The following is a 21153-nucleotide window of genomic DNA, read 5'->3' as shown; positions in this document are numbered from 1 at the left end:
GTTTCTGATATACATAAAGACTAAAAGTAGGACTGACATAGAACTTATACTCGTCCTATCCATTTTTCTTTGTGTGTTTAAATTAACAGAAATCTTTAAGGTTTCATATAGTGGTGGACACTGATTTTTTCTTTTTAATCTAGACTAATATGACTTTATCTATTTATTTAGGTAAATTAATCTAGATAAAATTGCTTCATTTTAATTCAAGACAAAGGCATTCATATGTGTGTCCTACCTAAATAATAAGTTAAAGTATGTCTTTGAATGGGTTTGTATCTTATGAAACTCTAGCTCTAGAAATGAAATAGGCTAAATAAATATACCACAAAAACTACATTTTCAAAAAGCATCCCACTTTACCCACATTTATTTAAGCAATCATCAAGAAGAAAACAATGCTTTATTAATCTTTCGTGGAGTCGTTTTGAAATTAAATTTAAAATTACATAACATAGCCTTCCTAAAGCTAACATTTTCATCTTTGGCAGCTATCTCCACAGCCTGCTGATCATGTATTCTCCTCATGATAGTTCACCTCGCAAATAGTTTGTGAGATGGGTCACCTGTGCCTGCTTGGAGAGCAAGCTCGAGCCCATCATCTTCAGCAACGCTGATGGCGGCAGCTGGTGACAATCCACTTTGCGAGGAGATGAGTTCGCTTTGCTGATAGAGCTGTGTGGATGGGCTTGCCTCGGTTGAACTCAAACATTGTAGTTTGAAGAACACGACTCCTCTTCTACGCTACATCAGTGCTTGTACTGGCTAGCATCTTCCGCATCCATGCTTTCCTGCGTGGGAAAAGCAGGGGATGCTTTGCGTTTAGGTGGTACTTTAGACTCGAAGAACTCCTGCGGTAAACTAATTCTGCATTGCACAAGGTGAAAACAGCTTTAGTCTTAGTCTCCCTGAAGTAAACCCAGCGGCTTTATAGCTGCATCCATGTCAGAATGCCATGCTAAATATTGTAATTTCACAGTACGCCTATACAGGATGGAAGACTGATTCTTTCTCGCTTTCTTTTTTCTCGTTTCTTTTTTCTTTTGCACCCTGATTTCCCACCACTGGTCTCAGAGGTTACTGCTATATCTACCACAACCACTGAACAGCCACAGCAATAAACATGTCCCACTTGGAGCTATTGTCTCAGTCTCCTTTGGTGAACCAGAAAAGGTCTGCCAGAGGTAGGAGTTCAAGATCTCTTAGTGTGGGGCCTCTGCCAGTCATTGGAAGCACAATACCCCTGGACTCTTGGAAGCATTGCATGTATTTTGATTCAAACCCTATCTGGTCTGACATTTTATCAGCTGGCAGTGCAGTTGATCTCTTGTGCACTGAGTCTCCTCAGAGCGACGAAAACGTACAAGATCATGGGAGACTGTAAGAAGTAAGGATACACTGAAATTCACCAGTATCACAGGGGAGAGCAGTTTGATTCCTTTCTCAGCTCAAACACACACAAAACACACTTTCTGAAACTTTATAATCTGTAGAGTTTGAGTGTTTTAAGCAAACCCACTTGGGGAAGAAAGATTCTAGCCCCCCTTGTCGAATCCACAAAGCCACAAATCCTTACAACACCACCTTCAGATGTTGTGTCTACTGGAGGGTGGTCCCATGCAGTCTAGGTTTTCTTTTTTTTACGCCTTTTCTGACCACATGCTTTCCAGCAGGCCTCTTTCCCAGGCCTGACCCCGGTTTATTTGTTCAGACTGGCCCTTAGATCAGGACCAATAACCTTATTAATGCATCACAAAACAGAACAGCAAAGGGCATATTTTGGATCAAAGAAAGTGGCCTGTCACATGTCCTATTGAAAGCAAAGAATGTACCTTATGGCTAAAATATTATCATCTAACAATGCGAGACGGAACTCCTACATTGCACTACAGACCCAAATATAACAGAAAGATGGTTTAGATAAGAAATTCAGTCAGTGGATGTAAGATCTGATGAATTCTGAAATGGGGCAATATTGTTGAGCTTTTTAACATTGCTTCTGTTGTTTTATCATTATCTACAACATTCTCTGGCATGTACATGCAGTCACCTGTCTTTATTTGAAGTAATACTCCACAAAGAACCTCTTGTTCGCTCATCTGCCATTCATCGGTTGTGCAATAGTCATGACATTCTTATATGTAAACTGGTGGCACACAGTTGAACCTGAAAGTGATAGCTGAGTTAAATGCCCACATCTTGAAATCTCCCTTAAGTTGAGTAAAAAGTGAATGATTTGTGATCTTTTTTAGACTTGAGTGAGTCAATGCACATTTTTCTTTTTTTTTTAACTCTACAGCAAAGACTGACCTGGAAACGCAGGAAAAGCAGCTAGCTGACACCCACAGGATGTAAGACATTATTATTTTGTCATAGTTTTCCTATGCTCACTTTTAAAAATACTGTACTTTTGCCATTGTAATTTGCTTGCATTGGGTATTTCCTCAATTCTCAAACATTGATCAAAGCTACAGTATAAATCACATGATCAAAGGGTAATGGAAATCATTGCAGTTGTGAATATAAATGCTTAATGCATCAGAACCTATTTTTTTACTACTTCAATATTTATGCTTCCTGATTCTTTTAGTTTCGTAGAAGGTGCAGGCCATCCTGCCAGGCCTTCAGCTCAGTTGAGGCCCCTGTGTGCGTTGTCTGCATTGTTTATCTAAGTGGAGCAAGAGTAGACAGCTGTGGCTCCAGGCTTCTGTTTCTGCTGGCTAGGAATGTGTTCCTATAGCACACTCCAAACAAAGACAGACCAACCTGTCTGTTATATTGATCCATTGCAAATCGCTGCCACATTTAACACTAGAACATGTGTCATGCACTTGTATATACATGTTGTCTTTTGGTAGATGAATCTTGTTCTCCTTGTAATACACTTTCACTTTACCAATTACAGTATGAGCAGGTTTTGAATCCAAAATAGCAGGACAGAAGGCAAGTGAATTCTGTAACAGTAGTAAACAATTTCTGTTTAAGTCATGGACACTGTGTTTCCTATGAAAATTGGCTTTTCAAGTTTACCAGAGTTTGAAAGCGACAATCATTTGTTTGAACTTAATTTTGCTGTCAAGTCAGTTCAACTGCATTATTCCAGAAACATATTTTCCGCTTAGGATTTTGTACTGCTCTGCAATATTTCACAACACTTTGTTGTTGTAATGGCTTGGTCTTGAAGTTATACTTTTGTTTTGTTTTTTCTTGTCTTTAGCTTTTTGGAGCTGAGTGTGTCCTTCTCTGTAAAACCCAAGGCAGGAGAGAAAGAAGTCTCTCCCAACACATTATTTTCTATTTGGCACGAGTTTTCTTCAGATTTTAAGGAACAGTGGAAGAAGCAGAACAAGCTACTATTACAGGAACGGTAAGAAGGTTTTAATGTATTCATCTATTAATACCCTTTAAGCTTCTTCATACGATCTTACACAGATAGATAGATAGATAGATAGATAGATAGATAGATAGATAGATAGATAGATAGATAGATAGATAGATAGATAGATAGATAGATAGATAGATAGATAGATAGATAGATAGATAGATAGATAGATAGATAGATAGATAGCACCACAGACCAAGCAAAAAACAGCAGGTCAGGGATCGAATTGGAAACAGCCGTTATGGTAAGTTTAAAGCTGGGTTAAATTATACAATTACTTCTGTAGCTATCGACATCTGGCAGAGTTCTGATCACTGAAGACTTTGGTCTAAAAACCCATGTAGTTCTGAATAGCACAAGGTCATCCACACCTTACAACATTTGCAGATGCTCAGACGTAACAGAGTCAAAAATGTGCCAGTGAATAAAAGTAGTTATTCACCTCAGAGCTAAAATGCTTGCTCATTTATTACTTCCTTTTTTGGCACCAAGATGACATCAAGAGGGATAAAATTTGAGTACTGCAGTATGTAACCTACTTAGTTCATCCATCATCCATCTTCAAACCTCTCAAGGTGAAGCTATCCACCAAAGCTTCCAAATTTAACAAGGAAACAAACAAGCTGCAAGCTTGAGTTAAAGGTACAATAGTACCTTTAAAAAAGTACAGTATTACCTTTTACTGAGTGTTGCAATGATACTGGTATCGGGCAGGGCCCTGTTACTGCATTAAAATGGTGGTACCGTTATCGACGAGTACCAAAAAATAGGGCACCGATACCATTTTGAGAGACAAAAGTTTATTCAACTATTGTCACCCATTCGTGGTAGGCAATAAAAAGTTCTATTGGATTCACTTTGTATTAGTTTTTTTCCTGCTTCACAAAGGTAGGCAGCAGCTTGACAAAGCTATGATGACAATTATTTTACATCCAAGTAGTATGCAGTTCTTCATATATACAGGTGCTGGTCATAAAATTAGAATATCATGAAAAAGTAGATTGATTTCAGTAATTCCATTTAAAAAGTGAAACTTGTATATTATATTCATACATTACATACAAACTCATATATTTCAGATGTTTATTTTGTTTAATTTTGATGATTACAAATGACAACAAATGAAAATCTCAAATTCATCATATCAGAAAATTAGAATATTGTGAAAAGGTTCAAAATTGATGGCCCCTGCTGCCACACTCTAATCAGCTAATTAACTCAAACCACCTGCAAAAGCCTTTAAATGGTCTTTCAGTCTAGTTCTATAGGCTACACAATCATGGGGAAGACTGCTGACTTGACAGTTGTCCAAAAGACGACCATCGACACCTTGCACAAGGAGGGCAAGACACAAAAGGTCATCGCTAAAGAGGCTGGCTGTTCACAGAGCTCAGTGTCCAAGCACATTAATAGAGGGGCGAAGGGAAGGAAAAGATGTGGTCGAAAAAAGTGTACAAGCAAGAGAGATAACCGCACCCTGGAGAGGATTGTGAAACAAAACCCCTTCAAAAATGTGGGGGAGATTCACAAAGAGTGGACTGCAGCTGGAGTGAGTGCTTCAAGAACCACCACACACAGACGTATGAAAGACATGGGTTTCTGCTGTCGCATTCCTTGTGTCAAGCCACTCTTGAACCACAGACAGCGTCAGAAGCGTCTTGCCTGGGCTAAAGAGAAACAGGACTGGACTGCTGGTGAGTGGTCCAAAGTCATGTTCTCTGATGAAAGTAAATTTTGCATTTCCTTTGGAAATCAAGGTCCCAGAGTCTGGAGGAAAAGAAGAGAGGCACTTCATCCACGTTGCTTGAAGTCCAGTGTAAAGTTTCCACAGTCAGTGATGGTTTGGGGTGCCATGTCATCTGCTGGTGTTGGTCCATTGTGTTTTCTGAGGTCCAGGGTCAACGCAGCCACATACCAGGAAGTTTTAGAGCACTTCATGCTTCCTGCAGCTGACCAACTTTTTGGAGATGCAGATTTCATTTTCCAACAGGACTTGGCACCTGCACACAGTGCCAAAGCTACCAGTACCTGGTTGAAGGACCATGGTATCCCTGTTCTTAATTGGCCAGCAAACTCTCCTGACCTTAACCCCATAGAAAATCTATGGGGTATTGTGAAGAAGAAGATGCAATACACCAGACCCAACAATTCAGAAGAGCTAAAAGCCACTATTAGAGCAACCTGGGCTATCATAACACCTGAGCAGTGCCACAGACTGATCGACTCCATGCCACGCCGCATTGCTGCAGTAATACAGGCCAAAGGAGGCCCAACTAAATACTGAGTGCTGTACATGCTCATACTTTTCATGTTCATACTTTTCAGTTGGCCAACATTTCTATAAATCCTTTGTTTTTATTGGTCTTCAGTAATATTCTAATTTTCTGATATGATGAATTTGAGATTTTCATTTGTTGTCATTTGTAATCATCAAAATTAAACAAAATAAACATCTGAAATATATGAGTTTGTATGTAATGTATGAATATAATATACAAGTTTCACTTTTTAAATGGAATTACTGAAATCAATCTACTTTTTCAAGATATTCTAATTTTATGACCAGCACCTGTACACACACATACATCAATTTCAAACAGATGGTATCTGTATCGGGTATTGTTATCATGGCCAAAAAATGACATTGCCGCAACACTAATAATTATAGGGACTTACTGGTGTAAATGGTATATATAATCTATATATATGTTATTTGTTATTACCTATGAACTGAAAATCTCAATCTTTGTTTGCCTTGACTTAGAAATTGCTATTTATGATTACACTGGAGTAGGTTTGGATTCGTGGAGGACGACATCTTGTCAGCACAAAGCTGACAAACTAGTGACTGTATATACAATCCTACACAGAAATACTATTTTTATAAAATAATATTCATAAAATTAACCATGTTAACTAGACTTACACCAACCCGGGTATTATGAAGATGACCGCTTTAAATCACCCAATGTTGCATTTTTGTTTTGTTTTTCTGAGCGGACTCGCATCTTTTTCCTGCCCTCGGTCCATGTTTATTTTGGTCAGAGTGCCCAATACAGAGAAAAGAATCACCTGGACAACAGAGGTAAGGGGAGTCAGCGTTCCTGAGCTCAGGCAGGAGCAGCAGAGAATCAGTCTGAGAACAGCAGTAGAGAGAGAGCTCCATAACCAGGATGAGCCGGCCAGCTATGCCGTCCTCTGGAGCTAATGAACCTCAGCAGCAAAGCGGGATCAGGAGCACGGTGGCAGCTGGGAGTGGCCTGCTGGGAAACAGCACTTTTGGCCCAAAAGAGGCTACAGCAGGTCTGGACTAATTGTGGAGGATCAAAGCAGAATGGCAGAAGATCGGATTAATCCGGTGCGCAATGAGAAGTAGGGGACATAGGTTGTGGAGTCACATCGAAGGAGCCGCCAGGGAGACAGAGCAGAAAGAAACGACAGCAGGCCAAGGCTAGCATCTAGAGGCTAACTTCTGGACATGGGCGGTGAGCCACTGATCACGAGGAGGTGTGCAGCTGGAGTGAGAGGTGGAGCAAGATGAGAGAAGCAGCAGCTGGTCTATCTCTGTGCTGGAGGTCGGAAACAAAACGATCTTTCTGCGGCTAAATTAAAACAGCTTTTTTAAAAGCTTGATGCTGCGGTCTAATGTAGGTGTAACGCAAAGATGGCAAAGCTTTTTGTACGTTAACAGCCTCTGTATTTTTGGAGTGGAGGGGGTGATGCTGCTGCAGTGAGACCATTAGATGTCGCTGAAATTTACACTTTGTAGATTTAAGCACATCTTTTAACTGTTTGACAAGAGTGATGAAAAGAATAATTATAAATACAACACACTCCTGAAAGATAAACTTTAAGAGGCTAGAAAACACCAAAGAGTGGACCATTTTCTTTTAACAGTATATAATTGTCAATGTATATTTAAATTACAGATTCTTATGTAGCTTTAAAAGCTGATCACATAAAAGGTTTCTAAACTCTGTAAGCTTATGATGGAAAAACAAAAACAAACAAAAAAAAAATATATATATATAAGGCATATGAATACTTTTGCATAGCACTCCAGAAATGCATTTCCCCCCCCCCCAAAATCTAGAGCTAATTATCATTTTAAATTTATTTGGCTTTAGCCTGTCATTATAGATTCAACTTTTTTGTACCATTCTATTCTTCTTATCTTCAGCCTTTTCTTTAATAACTTGCAGCCCATCTCGTGCTGAGTAAAGATAATATCAGATTCATTCAAATTCATAAGGAGAAAAAGAGCCTAAGTGACCATAATCATTGTGGTCACTCCAAAACAAATGCACCTATGCACCTTCCAGTTGGCCTCCAGTGGTTTGATGGATATAAAGATGTTGTTGCTTAAGTCAACAAACAGTAAATCGGTCCATTATTTTCAATAAAGATTAAATTGTGATAACGCTTAAAAGAGGAGTCGAATGACATGGGGCGCTGCTTTTTCAGAAGGAAAGAATTAAAACAAATTTGAAAGCATTAACTTTTTGCTGTTTGCCACAGGCTATCAACCCAGTTCTCCTTTTGCTGGTTTATATGCTTACATTTTCTCTGCTGCTTTGTAATGCTGGAACTAAGACATCTTGACAAACCATGTTTTTTACTTTGAAACCTAACATGACAACAAGCTGAATTTTCTGATAATAAGCTGTGTGAATGCATGTGTCCTTAAAGTTATCTGCACTTGATGTTATTGTGAATCAGCCTTCACTGCTTGTATGTTTCAGGGTGAAAAAGGCAGAGGAGAGCTTCAAACAGGCCAGGCAGAAGGCCACCTATAACGTTACAACCAAAAACGCAACTGGAATAGTATGTTAGGCTTATTTTTTCCACCTTTCTGCTCTTTCTTTCCATTATCTCACCTGAAAGACTGTTGCCTACAAATGTCCTTCTGTATGTGGAATTTGAAGGTTATTAAATGTTAATAACAAAGTCCTGTTTTTTGTATTTCACAGAAAGCAAAGCTGCGTAAGAAGATCTGAATTAAGAAAAAGGATAATCATCTCGAAGATATTTGCACTGACAAGATCTGGCTTCAGAAGTTTAAAAAATGAGTTTGTCTGCAAACACCTACATTGTTTTAGAGATGTCTTCATAGAACATTTTCTGATCAAAATGAAAAAAGAAAAACAATTCCATGGGCTTAATTATAAAATGTCCATTTTTAATACATTTTTTTAAACTTTGGTATAATTGTCTTCCCACTTTTGTGTGAAATTTTCCTGCCATATGTGTATACAGAAAATGCATCATGGTGTGGTGAAAAGCAAAAAATCTCGATTTCTTTAAAAAAAAAAAAAAGTGCCTTGGATTTAGTTCCCACATGTGTCAGAACTGGTGAGGGTTTAAAATGTTTATAAATAGCACCTCCTTTACTCCATTTCTTGTTAAAAGTCATATATCCACATGGTATGTTGTATTTTTTCCTGTTAAACAGCATTTCTTTTATTAATTATTATTTTGAGTGCAATCCTATGCATGTAATTTACCTTTCCCATGTTTTCAGAGAAAATTCCTTTACATAACCAGCATTAGGATCATGATGAGATTCTTTTTATAAGCAATGCCAGAATTGTTTTAAATAACAATGCATATAAAAGGTAATATTTATTGAATAAAACCAAATATATACATTTGCATTGGAAATATTGATTATTTAACATAGTCCATAGACAATTGCATGCACTCTAAAGTGACTTTTTATATGAAATAGATTTAATATATTTTAAACAAATATACTTACACACATACATATAATAATATATTGTTTATATACCATGGAACCAATATTCCACATGCTGCAGTCCATTTTGTTCAACCTAGAACCAAGTTTTGAGTCTGCATGACTTGAAGCCACACATATAATCTGTTGGGTTAAAACTCATGAGACGTAATGGTGGGACTGAACCCTAGGGAAAATCGGTGATGGAACTGTCCATTCATCTGTAGTAAAATAACTTATTTGCACTTTTCAGAAAATACAATTTTAATGACACAATGGTCAGCATGTTTATCATGTGTCCAATAAGCTTGTATACTTTCAAAAGATATCTCCCCTTCATTTAAAATGTGTTACAACTGGGAAATGAAGTATGGTCCTCACTACGTCCATACTGCTGTATTATCATCATCACTTGGACTGTCTAACAGCTGTTCTACATTCAGTTTTAATGGAACGAACCATTTTTAGTACAGCTTGATAATAATGGACAGTCGTCTGCCCTGAGTTTGGCAATGAATCTGACAGCAAAAAATACAGATCTTTTAAGGCAGTCCTTTACAGTTTCCCATGACTGCTTACATCCACAGACATGCAGCGGCATTGTTTGACTCTCTGCACTTTGCGATGTCTGAAGGGGGGCTGCAGATCTGGGCAGTCTAACTGCACTGTGAGTTGTTTGATACTATGTGGTCTGCAAAAGGAGCAGGACTGGAAGGGCTCTTGGCCTTTATTGTGACCCTTTCTTCCAGAGCCTGAGTTTTGGCCTCGATTTTGTCCATGACCCAAACTGGGACCCAAATGGCGAGGAATGTAGAAGGAGTTGCACTGGCCGTAGCAGAAGTGGTTGACCACAGTGCGGCTACGGCAACCCTCTTCACTGATTGTTTGGCGAAGGGGCTGAGTTTTGCACCAGTCTCTTCGAAGGTAACGTCGCTCAGTCACAACTAGGGCCTCTCGGCTGGAGGACAGGACTTCTGGTTTCTGCTGCAAAAGTCTGTGGGGGTGGTCTGCAGACAGGTTTCCTTTAGTCTTGTGTGGTGACGGTATTGAGCCTTGGGGACGGAGCTTTCTGGCCTCTGCAGTGATGCAGAAGAAGCCAGCAAGGAAGATGGGGATGGTGATTCTCCACAGCATTCTGCAAAAAGGGAGAAATTTAACAATGAAATGTAGCAGGAGAAAAAAGAAATTTCTATATGTATTAAAAGGATTAACTCTTGATTCCGCATAAATTTAGGTTAGCTGATTACGCTAACCCTAATTACGGAGGTTAAATCATCATTCAAATCATCATAGGGACTCAGACATTATGACCTGGGGCCATAATTAACCTGGCCCACATGCGTTTTATTATGGGTTGCTGCTAAGTACACAAGGCGAAATACTGGACTGACCAGAAAGATTGAAGACGGAGATGATCAAACTCACTTGATTCTAATCGGTAAATTGAAGTTAAATATATTATATATTATATATGTATATATAATATTAATAATATTAAAATACATGTGTTGAGCCTGTAGTCTGAGCTCTGACCAAGATTAGACAATTTTTATTAATATGATGGCACCATTTACCCTGGACATCAAGAAAACACTGTACAAGAAGAAAAAACGGAGAAATTAAGGCAATGCCTATTTTTTAGGAGTTGGGGTGGTGATGATCAACAATCGCAACCTATTTAACTTAAATAAATCAGATACGATTATTGAGTCGTTTAGAGTAGAATCAATAAAATAAACCAAGGTAACACCTGTATCTGAGAGGGACCAAGATCATAGTAGTCTCCTGCCATCCTAAAATAAGTACAATCTCACAATGTCATTTTGTTAGCCTGAACATTTCTGCCATATCTACAGAGTAAAAAAAAAAAAAAACTTGATTTCGGTGTATGATGCAAAAAAAATTACATGCCTGTAAAAAAACTTTACAACTTGAGGTATAAGTGCAGCATTACTGAAAAATTGTAAACTATACTGCAGAAAAATTTCAACCATTTTATTTAACCTCCAACTCTCTTTTAGGTTGTTATTCTAGCTGCAAATGCTTTGCATGTTCTACCTAATTGTTTCACTCAAGATTATTGGTTATGTACCAGCCCTGACCTTCATTTCATGCATAAATCAAAACTTAGTTCTGTTTAAATAGCCCTTCATTATAACAAGAGGGCAACTAATTAAAGGTATGTTAAACATTGTTTTTATAAATGCCATGACATTTTTAAGAGTAGAGTTTTAAGATGGTATTATTCTATTTCTGTCTATGGGCCCTTCTGAACTTGGCACTGCTGCTCACAAAAGCTTTCTCCTGCTAACTAAAGGTTGCAGGTTTGCTTTAAGCTTAGTTTCTTTATAACCGATTTCTCCATGTTGCCCACCAGAGAGTATCATCGTATGAAGGCATCATTATTTATGTGAGCGAGTAAATGTAGCCCTAATGTCATAGCACTCTTGAGTAATTGTAATTACCAGAAAAGCACTATAATGTAGACTTAACTGTAGTTTCCTTTACTTTTAGTTTTTTGGTCTCATTGTAATCAACTCTTAGTTTTTTTCCTTAGTAGTACAGTAAAACAATACTGTACACCTAAGGAAAAAACTAAGTTACGTTCTCAATGTAAGATATTAACAGCTCATTTATAACAGAGCCTCACTTGAAAACTGAAATAAACTTTTCATTCAAGCTCTGTTTGTAAAGAAGTATGAGATAAACACTTATTTACCGAATATATTTGGAGGTTTGGGGGCTTAAAGTTCTCCCACTTTTTGCAGTCCTGCCCTGCAGGCATCATTCAGAAAATGAATCCATCACCATGGCCCCCATTTGTCAGCATCTCTGTGTCATTACTTCTATTTGCTTTCCTCTCGGCTTTGCAACTCTTACCAAAATAAACAAAACCTGGCCATCAAAGGATACACTTAAACACTCATAATGAGAAGGGGAAGTTGATTTTATTGGTCCCGTCGCTGAGTAAAATAATTAGGCCTTTGCTTACTTTACTCATGAACTATGCCGCAGATATGTAAACAGGCGTTAGAGAAGCCCATCTGCATGTTATTAGAGGAAGACTTGAAGGATTGTACAGTTTCCCTATGGGAGTCCACTCTTTTTTACTCTTTGGTGATATACAGTGGAGAAACCTGAACTAAGATTGACCTATGGTCTCCATAAATGCCACTATGTATCATACTAGGGCCTGATCTGGAAAAATTATCTCTCTGCCATTCGGGATTGAGTATCCGCCTTTGTGCGCGCTGTCAGTATTTGTGCCAGCACATTTTTGACCATCACTCAAGCATCTTTTCAGCAGATGTTGCTCTTGACAAGCATTGCATGACATCAAATCAGAATTTCTGATGTGGAACCAAACTGCCTCAAGGACATTGGCGGCTGCTGCTCCTCACAAACTCTGCTTTGCTGTGCAAATTCTTATGCCCGCCTTTCTTGGACCTGCATCTTAGTCCGAATTATTTTATCACAATCCGCTTTGGTTCTCAAGGCTTTGTTTGTTTTGCTCTTGATCTTCAGGTAATAGCAGCTTGAAAATGGAAGTCTTTAACATTCCATGCAGTATTTTCCATAAGCTACAAAGCAGCTGTTTGGTTATATCTTTCGGAGATGTTACATGAATATTGAGGTTTTCTTTTTCCCTTAGGATATCAAACTCAAATACCAGTGAAGAGTTTCAGTTAATTTAAGGGCAAACTCAACTGTTGGTTACTCTCATCACCCAATGTATTAAGGAGTCTTGGCCTCCTTTTTCTTAGTTTTTTCTCTCCTCAGTTTTTCTCGCAGTGATCCACCTCCTTTTTACAGAAGTCTTATTTGACAAATCTCCATATACCTCTTCACTGATGACTGTCAGTTTAAATACAGCAACTCCTCTGGCCAGGGACCAATATCTGCATGCACTCTGTTTTCTCTCTTCCTGTCCTCTTAAAGAGATACCCTGTTACTTTTGGACTATCCAAATAACTTCAGAAAAAACTGAGGAGTGACTAAGGAGTGCATTAACCATTTACAAAGAAGATGATGAATGAAAAGTACAGTTACTGGCTCAGCTTCCTTTCTACTCTCAAACCTATTTGGAGGACAGCAGATACTGGCTCTGTATCCTCATCATTCTCTCTAAAAATAGAAATAGGCATTTTAGGCTATGGGGATTCAGAAACTATTGGGGAACATACGATTCTCCAGGAAATCAAACCAAAAACTCTCGGGTGACATGGATGTTGCAAGACCCGGCTTTCCATAAGCAGCCTGCCTTTACATTCCGCCTTGACGCTGGCCATCAAATGGGCCTCGAGACAGAAGGAGACTGTGGTTTAGAGTGTTAATCTTTAGACAAAACTAAGCAGGGCCTTTTTTGTCTGCTAAATGCTAATATTGTGCACAAACACAGCTTTATGTTTTACCAGAACCACAAATTCTTTGGATTTGCTTCACTGAACTGTGGCAGACCTTGGTTCCAAAATTCAACCCTCTAATGAAATTACAAATACCAGAGAGACTGTTGAGCTCTGCACAAACCTTCATTTTTTTTTTTTTAAACATCTATTATAAGGGGGCACATGCTGTTTTATTTTTCAGAATGGTATGATAATGCCATGCTGAAGTTTTCTGTTTGGAAAAGAATGGATTCTTTTTTTTTTTTTTTTTTTTATTGCAGATCAGGCTTGGTTTCTGAATGTATGAATATTCTAAATACTAGAATGGTACATCATAGAATGAAGAGAAGCTTTTCAAAGTCTTTCAGATTTGTACACACAGATGTATTTCCTCTAAACCATGTGTAACGTCTTCCCAGCATTTCTTCAAAGGCAGGTTAAAACAAACAAAACATGATGCCTCAATTACTGGTGCGTCAGAAAGTCTCTCACAGAGACTGGTAAGTGCAGTTAATTACAGTAGAACTGCATTTAATTCACCGTGGAGCACAAACCTCAATCACTCATGGCTAGCCACACATGCACAAAGGTCCACACACACCAATATCGAACCACATGCTTGCTATCTCACACACAGACTTAAACACATACACAGGATGTACAACATAGAAAAAAAAAAAACACAGGACAGAGAGGTAAATTAAATGTTTTCACCCTGAACCAATTACACAAAAAGGAACCGTGTCATTATCTGAGTTTGTGGATTGTATTTTCCCAAACTACACTTGGTTGTTGGCTTCTTGACAGTTGGTGGTTTGAGGCTCTAATTGGGGGGGGGGGGGGACTTCGCTATGTAAATGTGTCTAATTCCAACATTGCCAGAAGGCTGCTTTAGGCACTCTGGGATGCCATTTGTCATCACAATTCGTCTTAATAATGACTCTGAGGCCAGATCTAATGCTTACGAAACAAGTAGTGGCAAGAATAAAAACTGCCTGTTTCACCTCAGCAATAGAAAATACTTGAATCGAAAGTGAAGGCAGTTGGACATAACATTTTACATATAATGATTTCTATATTAAATGAGGAAACCACAGCAGTTAAAGAACAGCATTTATAAAATTTGTTAGTCCAAAATCTTTGGAAATCCTGTAAAAAAATTTTTTTTTTTTTTTTGCTCGGCATTTCAGTCAGTTGAAAGAAAAGGTTAGCTCAGTTTTTTTAGTCTAACCCATTAGAACAGGAAGCTAATATGTGTTAATATGTGTGTGCTATTATTATTATTCAAACATCTAATCTGACTTTCTATCTAAATAACAATGAAATTAACTGAAATGATTTTTCTGACCCAATAATAATAATGTTTTGTTGTATTTTTTTTCTTTCGAGATGTACATTTTTAAAGACATGAATTACAGGTAAATTATACTAAACATAGAGTGCAAGATCTTCCTCCTCAGTATATGCCCTACAATATAAATACTTACAAAATCAAAATGATTCTGTAAACTTTACCATTGCTACTTTTGTGATAAGTGGACATTCTTGTTTAGATGCTAAAAAAAAGAACATCAGCATTTTTTGACAAGTATTGTCTGTGTTTTTGCTCTTCCTCCTATACCATTGAAATTTATTTAATTGTAATTTTTTTTACTAGAAAATTCTACTTGCTGACTTCCTTATTAAAATAGCAACAAAATGCCTCATGAAGTTAGAACTTCTACTGGGAAAATCAGTGCCAGCTGAATTAATCCAGTATGGCTGTAGTACATATAGAATAGAGAATTACTGTTAATAGAAAGTTACTGTTCAGTCTTTTTTTAAGCACTTTTTAAATTTCTTATTTTATTAAACCAGTGGCAACTAAATCATTAGAATCAAAGCAAAAACTTTTTTTTTTTTTTTTTTTTTTTTGTTATTTGCAAGAATCCGCTAAAATCATATGTCATTTCCTTTTAAGGTGCAATATTCAGCCTCTGGGACAAAACAAATAAAGTACACTTTAAGTTTCAACAAACTAGAGCAGAATGGGGTAAAAAAAAAAAAACTATGTATATATAAGCTCTTTAATGTTCTATTGTTTTAACAATTGTTTCCCTTTTTTTATTATAATGTTAGATAAAAAAAAAAAGGTCTTTTTCTTTAACACCCATAAACTTTACTCTCTCATTTTAAAGGTCCGATGTAGGTAAAAGTACATTTTATGAGGCTTATGCCAATCCTTAAAACCTGCCTTTGGGGCCTTAATTTGCGGTGACTAATGAACCAACAAGCAACCACATGCTGAAGTTCATACTAGTTCTTTAGAACCATATTTGCTTAATGTTGTAAATTATTTTGGGATTTATTCTGATGCTTTAAATATGTTGCCTTAGCTTATCCCTTTTGATTTACAAGGCTTAAACATTACTTTTTTTTAGGTATTTTTGTCTAAAATGGGGTTGCTAAAGAATTTGTCACTTAAGAAACAGCATTTTTTCTGCATATAAAATCCTATTTGATATCTAAGCAAATTGTAAAAGGGGAATTGAAGTCACCAGAGCTGTTAGCAGGATCAGAGAACAAACTTCCCACCTTTCACTGCACACATACAACAGCAACACATATTTACCCACAATTACATTTTCACACGTTTAGATACATGTTAGCACACATACAGTTAAACATGGACCCAGACATACTGTAAATATACACCTGTTTAAACAAGCAGAAGGGTGGGGGGCATGCAAAGTACAAGTTTGCTAGGTTCATTTTTACGTCTTATTCTCTTCTTTTAGCTCTCAAGAAAATACTTTTTTTTTGCTCGGCATTTCAGTCAGTTGAAAGAAAAGGTTAGCTCAGTTTTTTTAGTCTAACCCATTAGAACAGGAAGCTAATATGTGTTAATATGTGTGTGCTATTATTATTATTCAAACATCTAATCTGACTTTCTATCTAAATAACAATGAAATTAACTGAAATGATTTTTCTGACCCAATAATAATAATGTTTTGTTGTATTTTTTTTCTTTCGAGATGTACATTTTTAAAGACATGAATTACAGGTAAATTATACTAAACATAGAGTGCAAGATCTTCCTCCTCAGTATATGCCCTACAATATAAATACTTACAAAATCAAAATGATTCTGTAAACTTTACCATTGCTACTTTTGTGATAAGTGGACATTCTTGTTTAGATGCTAAAAAAAAGAACATCAGCATTTTTTGACAAGTATTGTCTGTGTTTTTGCTCTTCCTCCTATACCATTGAAATTTATTTAATTGTAATTTTTTTTACTAGAAAATTCTACTTGCTGACTTCCTTATTAAAATAGCAACAAAATGCCTCATGAAGTTAGAACTTCTACTGGGAAAATCAGTGCCAGCTGAATTAATCCAGTATGGCTGTAGTACATATAGAATAGAGAATTACTGTTAATAGAAAGTTACTGTTCAGTCTTTTTTTAAGCACTTTTTAAATTTCTTATTTTATTAAACCAGTGGCAACTAAATCATTAGAATCAAAGCAAAAACTTTTTTTTTTTTTTTTTTTTTTTTGTTATTTGCAAGAATCCGCTAAAATCATATGTCATTTCCTTTTAAGGTGCAATATTCAGCCTCTGGGACAAAACAAATAAAGTACACTTTAAGTTTCAACAAACTAGAGCAGAATGGGGTAAAAAAAAAAAACTATGTATATATAAGCTCTTTAATGTTCTATTGTTTTAACAATTGTTTCCCTTTTTTTATTATAATGTTAGATAAAAAAAAAAAGGTCTTTTTCTTTAACACCCATAAACTTTACTCTCTCATTTTAAAGGTCCGATGTAGGTAAAAGTACATTTTATGAGGCTTATGCCAATCCTTAAAACCTGCCTTTGGGGCCTTAATTTGCGGTGACTAATGAACCAACAAGCAACCACATGCTGAAGTTCATACTAGTTCTTTAGAACCATATTTGCTTAATGTTGTAAATTATTTTGGGATTTATTCTGATGCTTTAAATATGTTGCCTTAGCTTATCCCTTTTGATTTACAAGGCTTAAACATTACTTTTTTTTAGGTATTTTTGTCTAAAATGGGGTTGCTAAAGAATTTGTCACTTAAGAAACAGCATTTTTTCTGCATATAAAATCCTATTTGATATCTAAGCAAATTGTAAAAGGGGAATTGAAGTCACCAGAGCTGTTAGCAGGATCAGAGAACAAACTTCCCACCTTTCACTGCACACATACAACAGCAACACATATTTACCCACAATTACATTTTCACACGTTTAGATACATGTTAGCACACATACAGTTAAACATGGACCCAGACATACTGTAAATATACACCTGTTTAAACAAGCAGAAGGGTGGGGGGCATGCAAAGTACAAGTTTGCTAGGTTCATTTTTACGTCTTATTCTCTTCTTTTAGCTCTCAAGAAAATACTTTTAATCTCTTTAAGAGACACAGTACAACTTTCTGTCATCACTCTCTAATTCTCTACCTCACAACACTAATTATGTACAACCTCCAGCCACTAATTATAGTAATTCAGTTGACACTTTTATCCAAGGGACACCTTAAAGTGCCTTACAGGTGTATTTTTTTTTCTTTACACTGAGTGGCCCTGATGGGATTTGATCCAGAAATATGGAATAAGTGCAAAATGTGTGCTGTTCCAAATACATGATTCTGTGCTTAGTCACCCAAAAGCTCAGTGAATCACTCTCTCACATAGACATGAGAATATTAAAAGCAGAACTCAGTGTGAAGTCCTGTTACTCAATACTCTGAAAGTTGTAATGTAGCTGTGTTCTTGAAGGCTCTGTAAAACATCTTAGATTTAAAATGTTGCTGCCTCGTCTATATGTAATTTCAATAAAATGTTTGATAAAAATAAACTATTAATCTTTAAGTTATTTAAATTTAAGAGGCAATATTCACTTCCTTAAGAAGTGATTTCATCTTGCTTTGTTGAACACCCATCTAACCTTTAAATTTACATATTTATTATTCCCCAAAGCAAATAAAAAACATCAGTTTACCTCCTACTACAGTGTGCAGCAAGATAGCAATCTCTGCTGATGCATTCAGGGAAGATCGTCCACCTCCAGTGGTCCTTGTGTCCGCATCCAGCTTTTGGTTTCCATGGTAATGTAATCTCTTGTATCCTCCAGTCTGTTCTTGCAACTTTTGCTTTAACACTAAATACAGAAAAAGGGCTGAAACTCAGTTTTCCATTGTCCTAGGAATGCTGCAGCACCCCATCTGTCTTTTGCAGTGTTTCTAAGTTTTCCTCCTGTTTTTGGTTTTAGGATGACAAGAAAAGCTGCAGTTCAGTCACAGTAAGCCCTTCTTAGTGCTGTGGCGACTGTCTGCACTCTGTCTTTGGGAGAGTTTGAGTCACTGTAAAGTCTGCCTTAGCTTGAATCCCTTGCACCCCACCTCCTTTCTCAAAACTGGGAGGGTAATTTCCTATTGGCCATGTTCATTGTAGGAGTTAAACAGAATTTCTTTGCTTTCTTGAATATTATTCTGTCTGTCTGTAAGTAGACATCTTATCTATGAAAAACAATACTGTCTAGATAAAAATATCTAAGCATCAGCGTATGCAAAATACAATTTATTTCGTTTTACGAACTTTATCATGTTGCAATCGAAGCTTTGATTTACTTTTATTAGATTTTGTGTAAAATAACCCAAAAATAATCAATGCATAATTGTGTAGAAGAAGAAGATATATTTTTCATGGATAACTTTTCAGTCCAAAATCTATTGCAAGAACAAAAAGAATTTGCAGAAATACCACAAGTTGAATATTCTGCCAATCTGGCCTTCATAATAAAAACTCTAATTTACAAGTCGCTAACATGGACCTCAGTGCTCTCGTTAGATTAATCAAATCTGGTTAGATTAGACAACAGAAAAAGAGATTTTAAGTCTATATGCAAATCATCTACTGTATATGAGAATTAGAACTAACATTTCACTAATTTAATACCAGCTGCAAAACTGTGAAGGCAGCATGACAACATGGGCATGCTGTTATATACAACATGTAAAAATGTTTCCATTATGTAATGAATTAATATTACTTTTGTTATTCATTAATATGACACATTTTCCACCCATTTATTGGTAAAAAATAAAAAAAAGGCTGTTTATGTTACCATGTCTTTGTAACTTTTACATCCTTCATTAGACTTTAGCCCGTCAAGACAATAAAATCAGGGACGCTAAAAAAACAATGGCTTTTCCAACCCTTCCATTGACAGTGGAACCACATCACATTAAGTCTCATAACCTCCAGCCCATAAATCACTGAATGCATATCTGCAGAGCGTGCTTTGAAAAACGCCACAGTTCACATTCCTTGATGCAGCCAAGACAAAGATGTTTGTCTGTGTTGTGGTTCTTGCTAAACTGACTGCCGGGCATAGACAGTGGAAACACAGACGGTCACTTCTGCCATCAAAGAGCTGAAACATCAACAGACCCTGCAAAACATCAGAGGGCTAACATCTGAACAATAGCCCTTTTCAGAGGGCCACAGGATGATGGCACTTTTGCATGACAAAATCACATTTATCTGTATTTTTGCAGATCTGTGGAGATGGTAAGGTTCCTAAGTCATGGAGAAATAACCTGTCGCCCTCTTGTGTTAGACTGCAATAATGCAAAAAACCTAAACAAGGCTCCTCGAGTTTTTTTACACTAAAGAAAACAGAAAGAGCCTCACAGAGGATAAATATAAACTAAACGGATAAAAACACACAAAAAGACTGTTGTAACAGATAGAGGATCAACTTTATTAATACAAGTAAGTAAAAGTGTCTTTAAATATGGTATAAAAATAAATGCAGGAGAGAATAACAAAGAATGAAGTTCTACGTACGACCGGAGACGGCATCTTTGTAAATCTGAATGAGACTTTACAGGTGCAATGAGAATCATATGTGCTAAATATTGTAGTGCAACCAAATCATAAAAAGCAACCTAAATGCACAATAAATAATCAGAATCATAATATATATGTATATATATTTTGTATATTCATTCTGCACAACACTTCCCATAGCGTGACAAAGTTTTTGTAACCTCATGTAAAGCAATGACATTGGTTAAAGTTATCAGTGTAAGCTGTTTTTTGTACTGGGTTCTTTTTCTAAGTGTATTTTTCTCATTTCTCTCTGACATCATTTGGTTCTGCTGGAAGTGAGAGAAAGGGCCCTAGTTGAGTAGCTGCGATGGAAAGAACTGGAGCACTCATTTCAAACTTTCCAACATTTTGTTTTACAGTCTCTCACTCCCCTCACAAGTCCAACTGCGTCTTCTTTTTGGGAACACCGGAAATATAACTGTACTGAAAGAGGAGAGAGGAGCTGAAACATCCTCTCGATGGACATGCAACATCTTCTGGACAACAGACGGACAGGCAGCTTGGCTCATCGTCTGGCTAAGCCAATAGCAGATGAGAGACGAGAATGATGAGATGTGATGGCCCCCCTTCTCCATGCTCCAGAGAGAGGAAAGCCATTGATTTTTAGCATGGCACACAACTTTACAGTCTCTTGTCTGCCAGTGGTTCCTCCTGTGTTCAAAAGGAAAAAGGACATTTGAATTTCAACAAAGAAAGTATTCCAGTTATAATACGGGAAACATTTTCTTCTTTCTGTTTG

The 21153-nt window shown here is 36.9% G+C and overlaps 3 protein-coding genes across 3 annotated transcripts in view; 1 reads left to right on the top strand and 2 right to left on the bottom strand.

Moving 5' to 3' along the window:
* LOC119789109 (formin-2) overlaps positions 1-8698 on the top strand; it is a 56751-nt gene extending 48053 nt beyond the window's left edge. Inside the window, exons 15-18 of the mRNA XM_038293885.1 lie at positions 2300-2351; positions 3218-3367; positions 8125-8206; positions 8353-8698. Coding sequence (XP_038149813.1) covers positions 2300-2351; positions 3218-3367; positions 8125-8206; positions 8353-8379 — 311 coding nt within the window. The 3' untranslated portion in view covers positions 8380-8698. The remainder of the gene's footprint in view (positions 1-2299; positions 2352-3217; positions 3368-8124; positions 8207-8352) is intronic.
* Positions 8699-8991: 293 nt separating this feature from the next.
* grem2a (gremlin 2, DAN family BMP antagonist a) lies at positions 8992-18889 on the bottom strand. Its single transcript, XM_038293886.1, has 2 exons — positions 18520-18889; positions 8992-10254 (listed from the first exon to the last, which is right to left on the bottom strand). Exon 2 carries the CDS (start codon positions 10251-10253, stop codon positions 9675-9677), a length of 579 nt encoding a protein of 192 aa, XP_038149814.1. The 5' UTR covers position 10254; positions 18520-18889; the 3' UTR covers positions 8992-9674.
* Positions 18890-20262: 1373 nt separating this feature from the next.
* rgs7a (regulator of G protein signaling 7a) overlaps positions 20263-21153 on the bottom strand; it is a 78711-nt gene continuing 77820 nt past the window's right edge. Inside the window, exon 18 of the mRNA XM_038293908.1 lies at positions 20263-21065. The gene's annotated coding sequence lies outside the window, so the exon portion shown is untranslated. The remainder of the gene's footprint in view (positions 21066-21153) is intronic.

This window comes from Cyprinodon tularosa, unplaced genomic scaffold, assembly GCF_016077235.1.
Source record: "Cyprinodon tularosa strain WSP-4 unplaced genomic scaffold, ASM1607723v1 ctg331, whole genome shotgun sequence".
Classification (NCBI taxonomy): Eukaryota; Metazoa; Chordata; class Actinopteri; order Cyprinodontiformes; family Cyprinodontidae; genus Cyprinodon; species Cyprinodon tularosa.
Note: the sequence above shows the minus strand (reverse complement) of the source record. Positions and strands in the feature narration are given on the sequence as shown.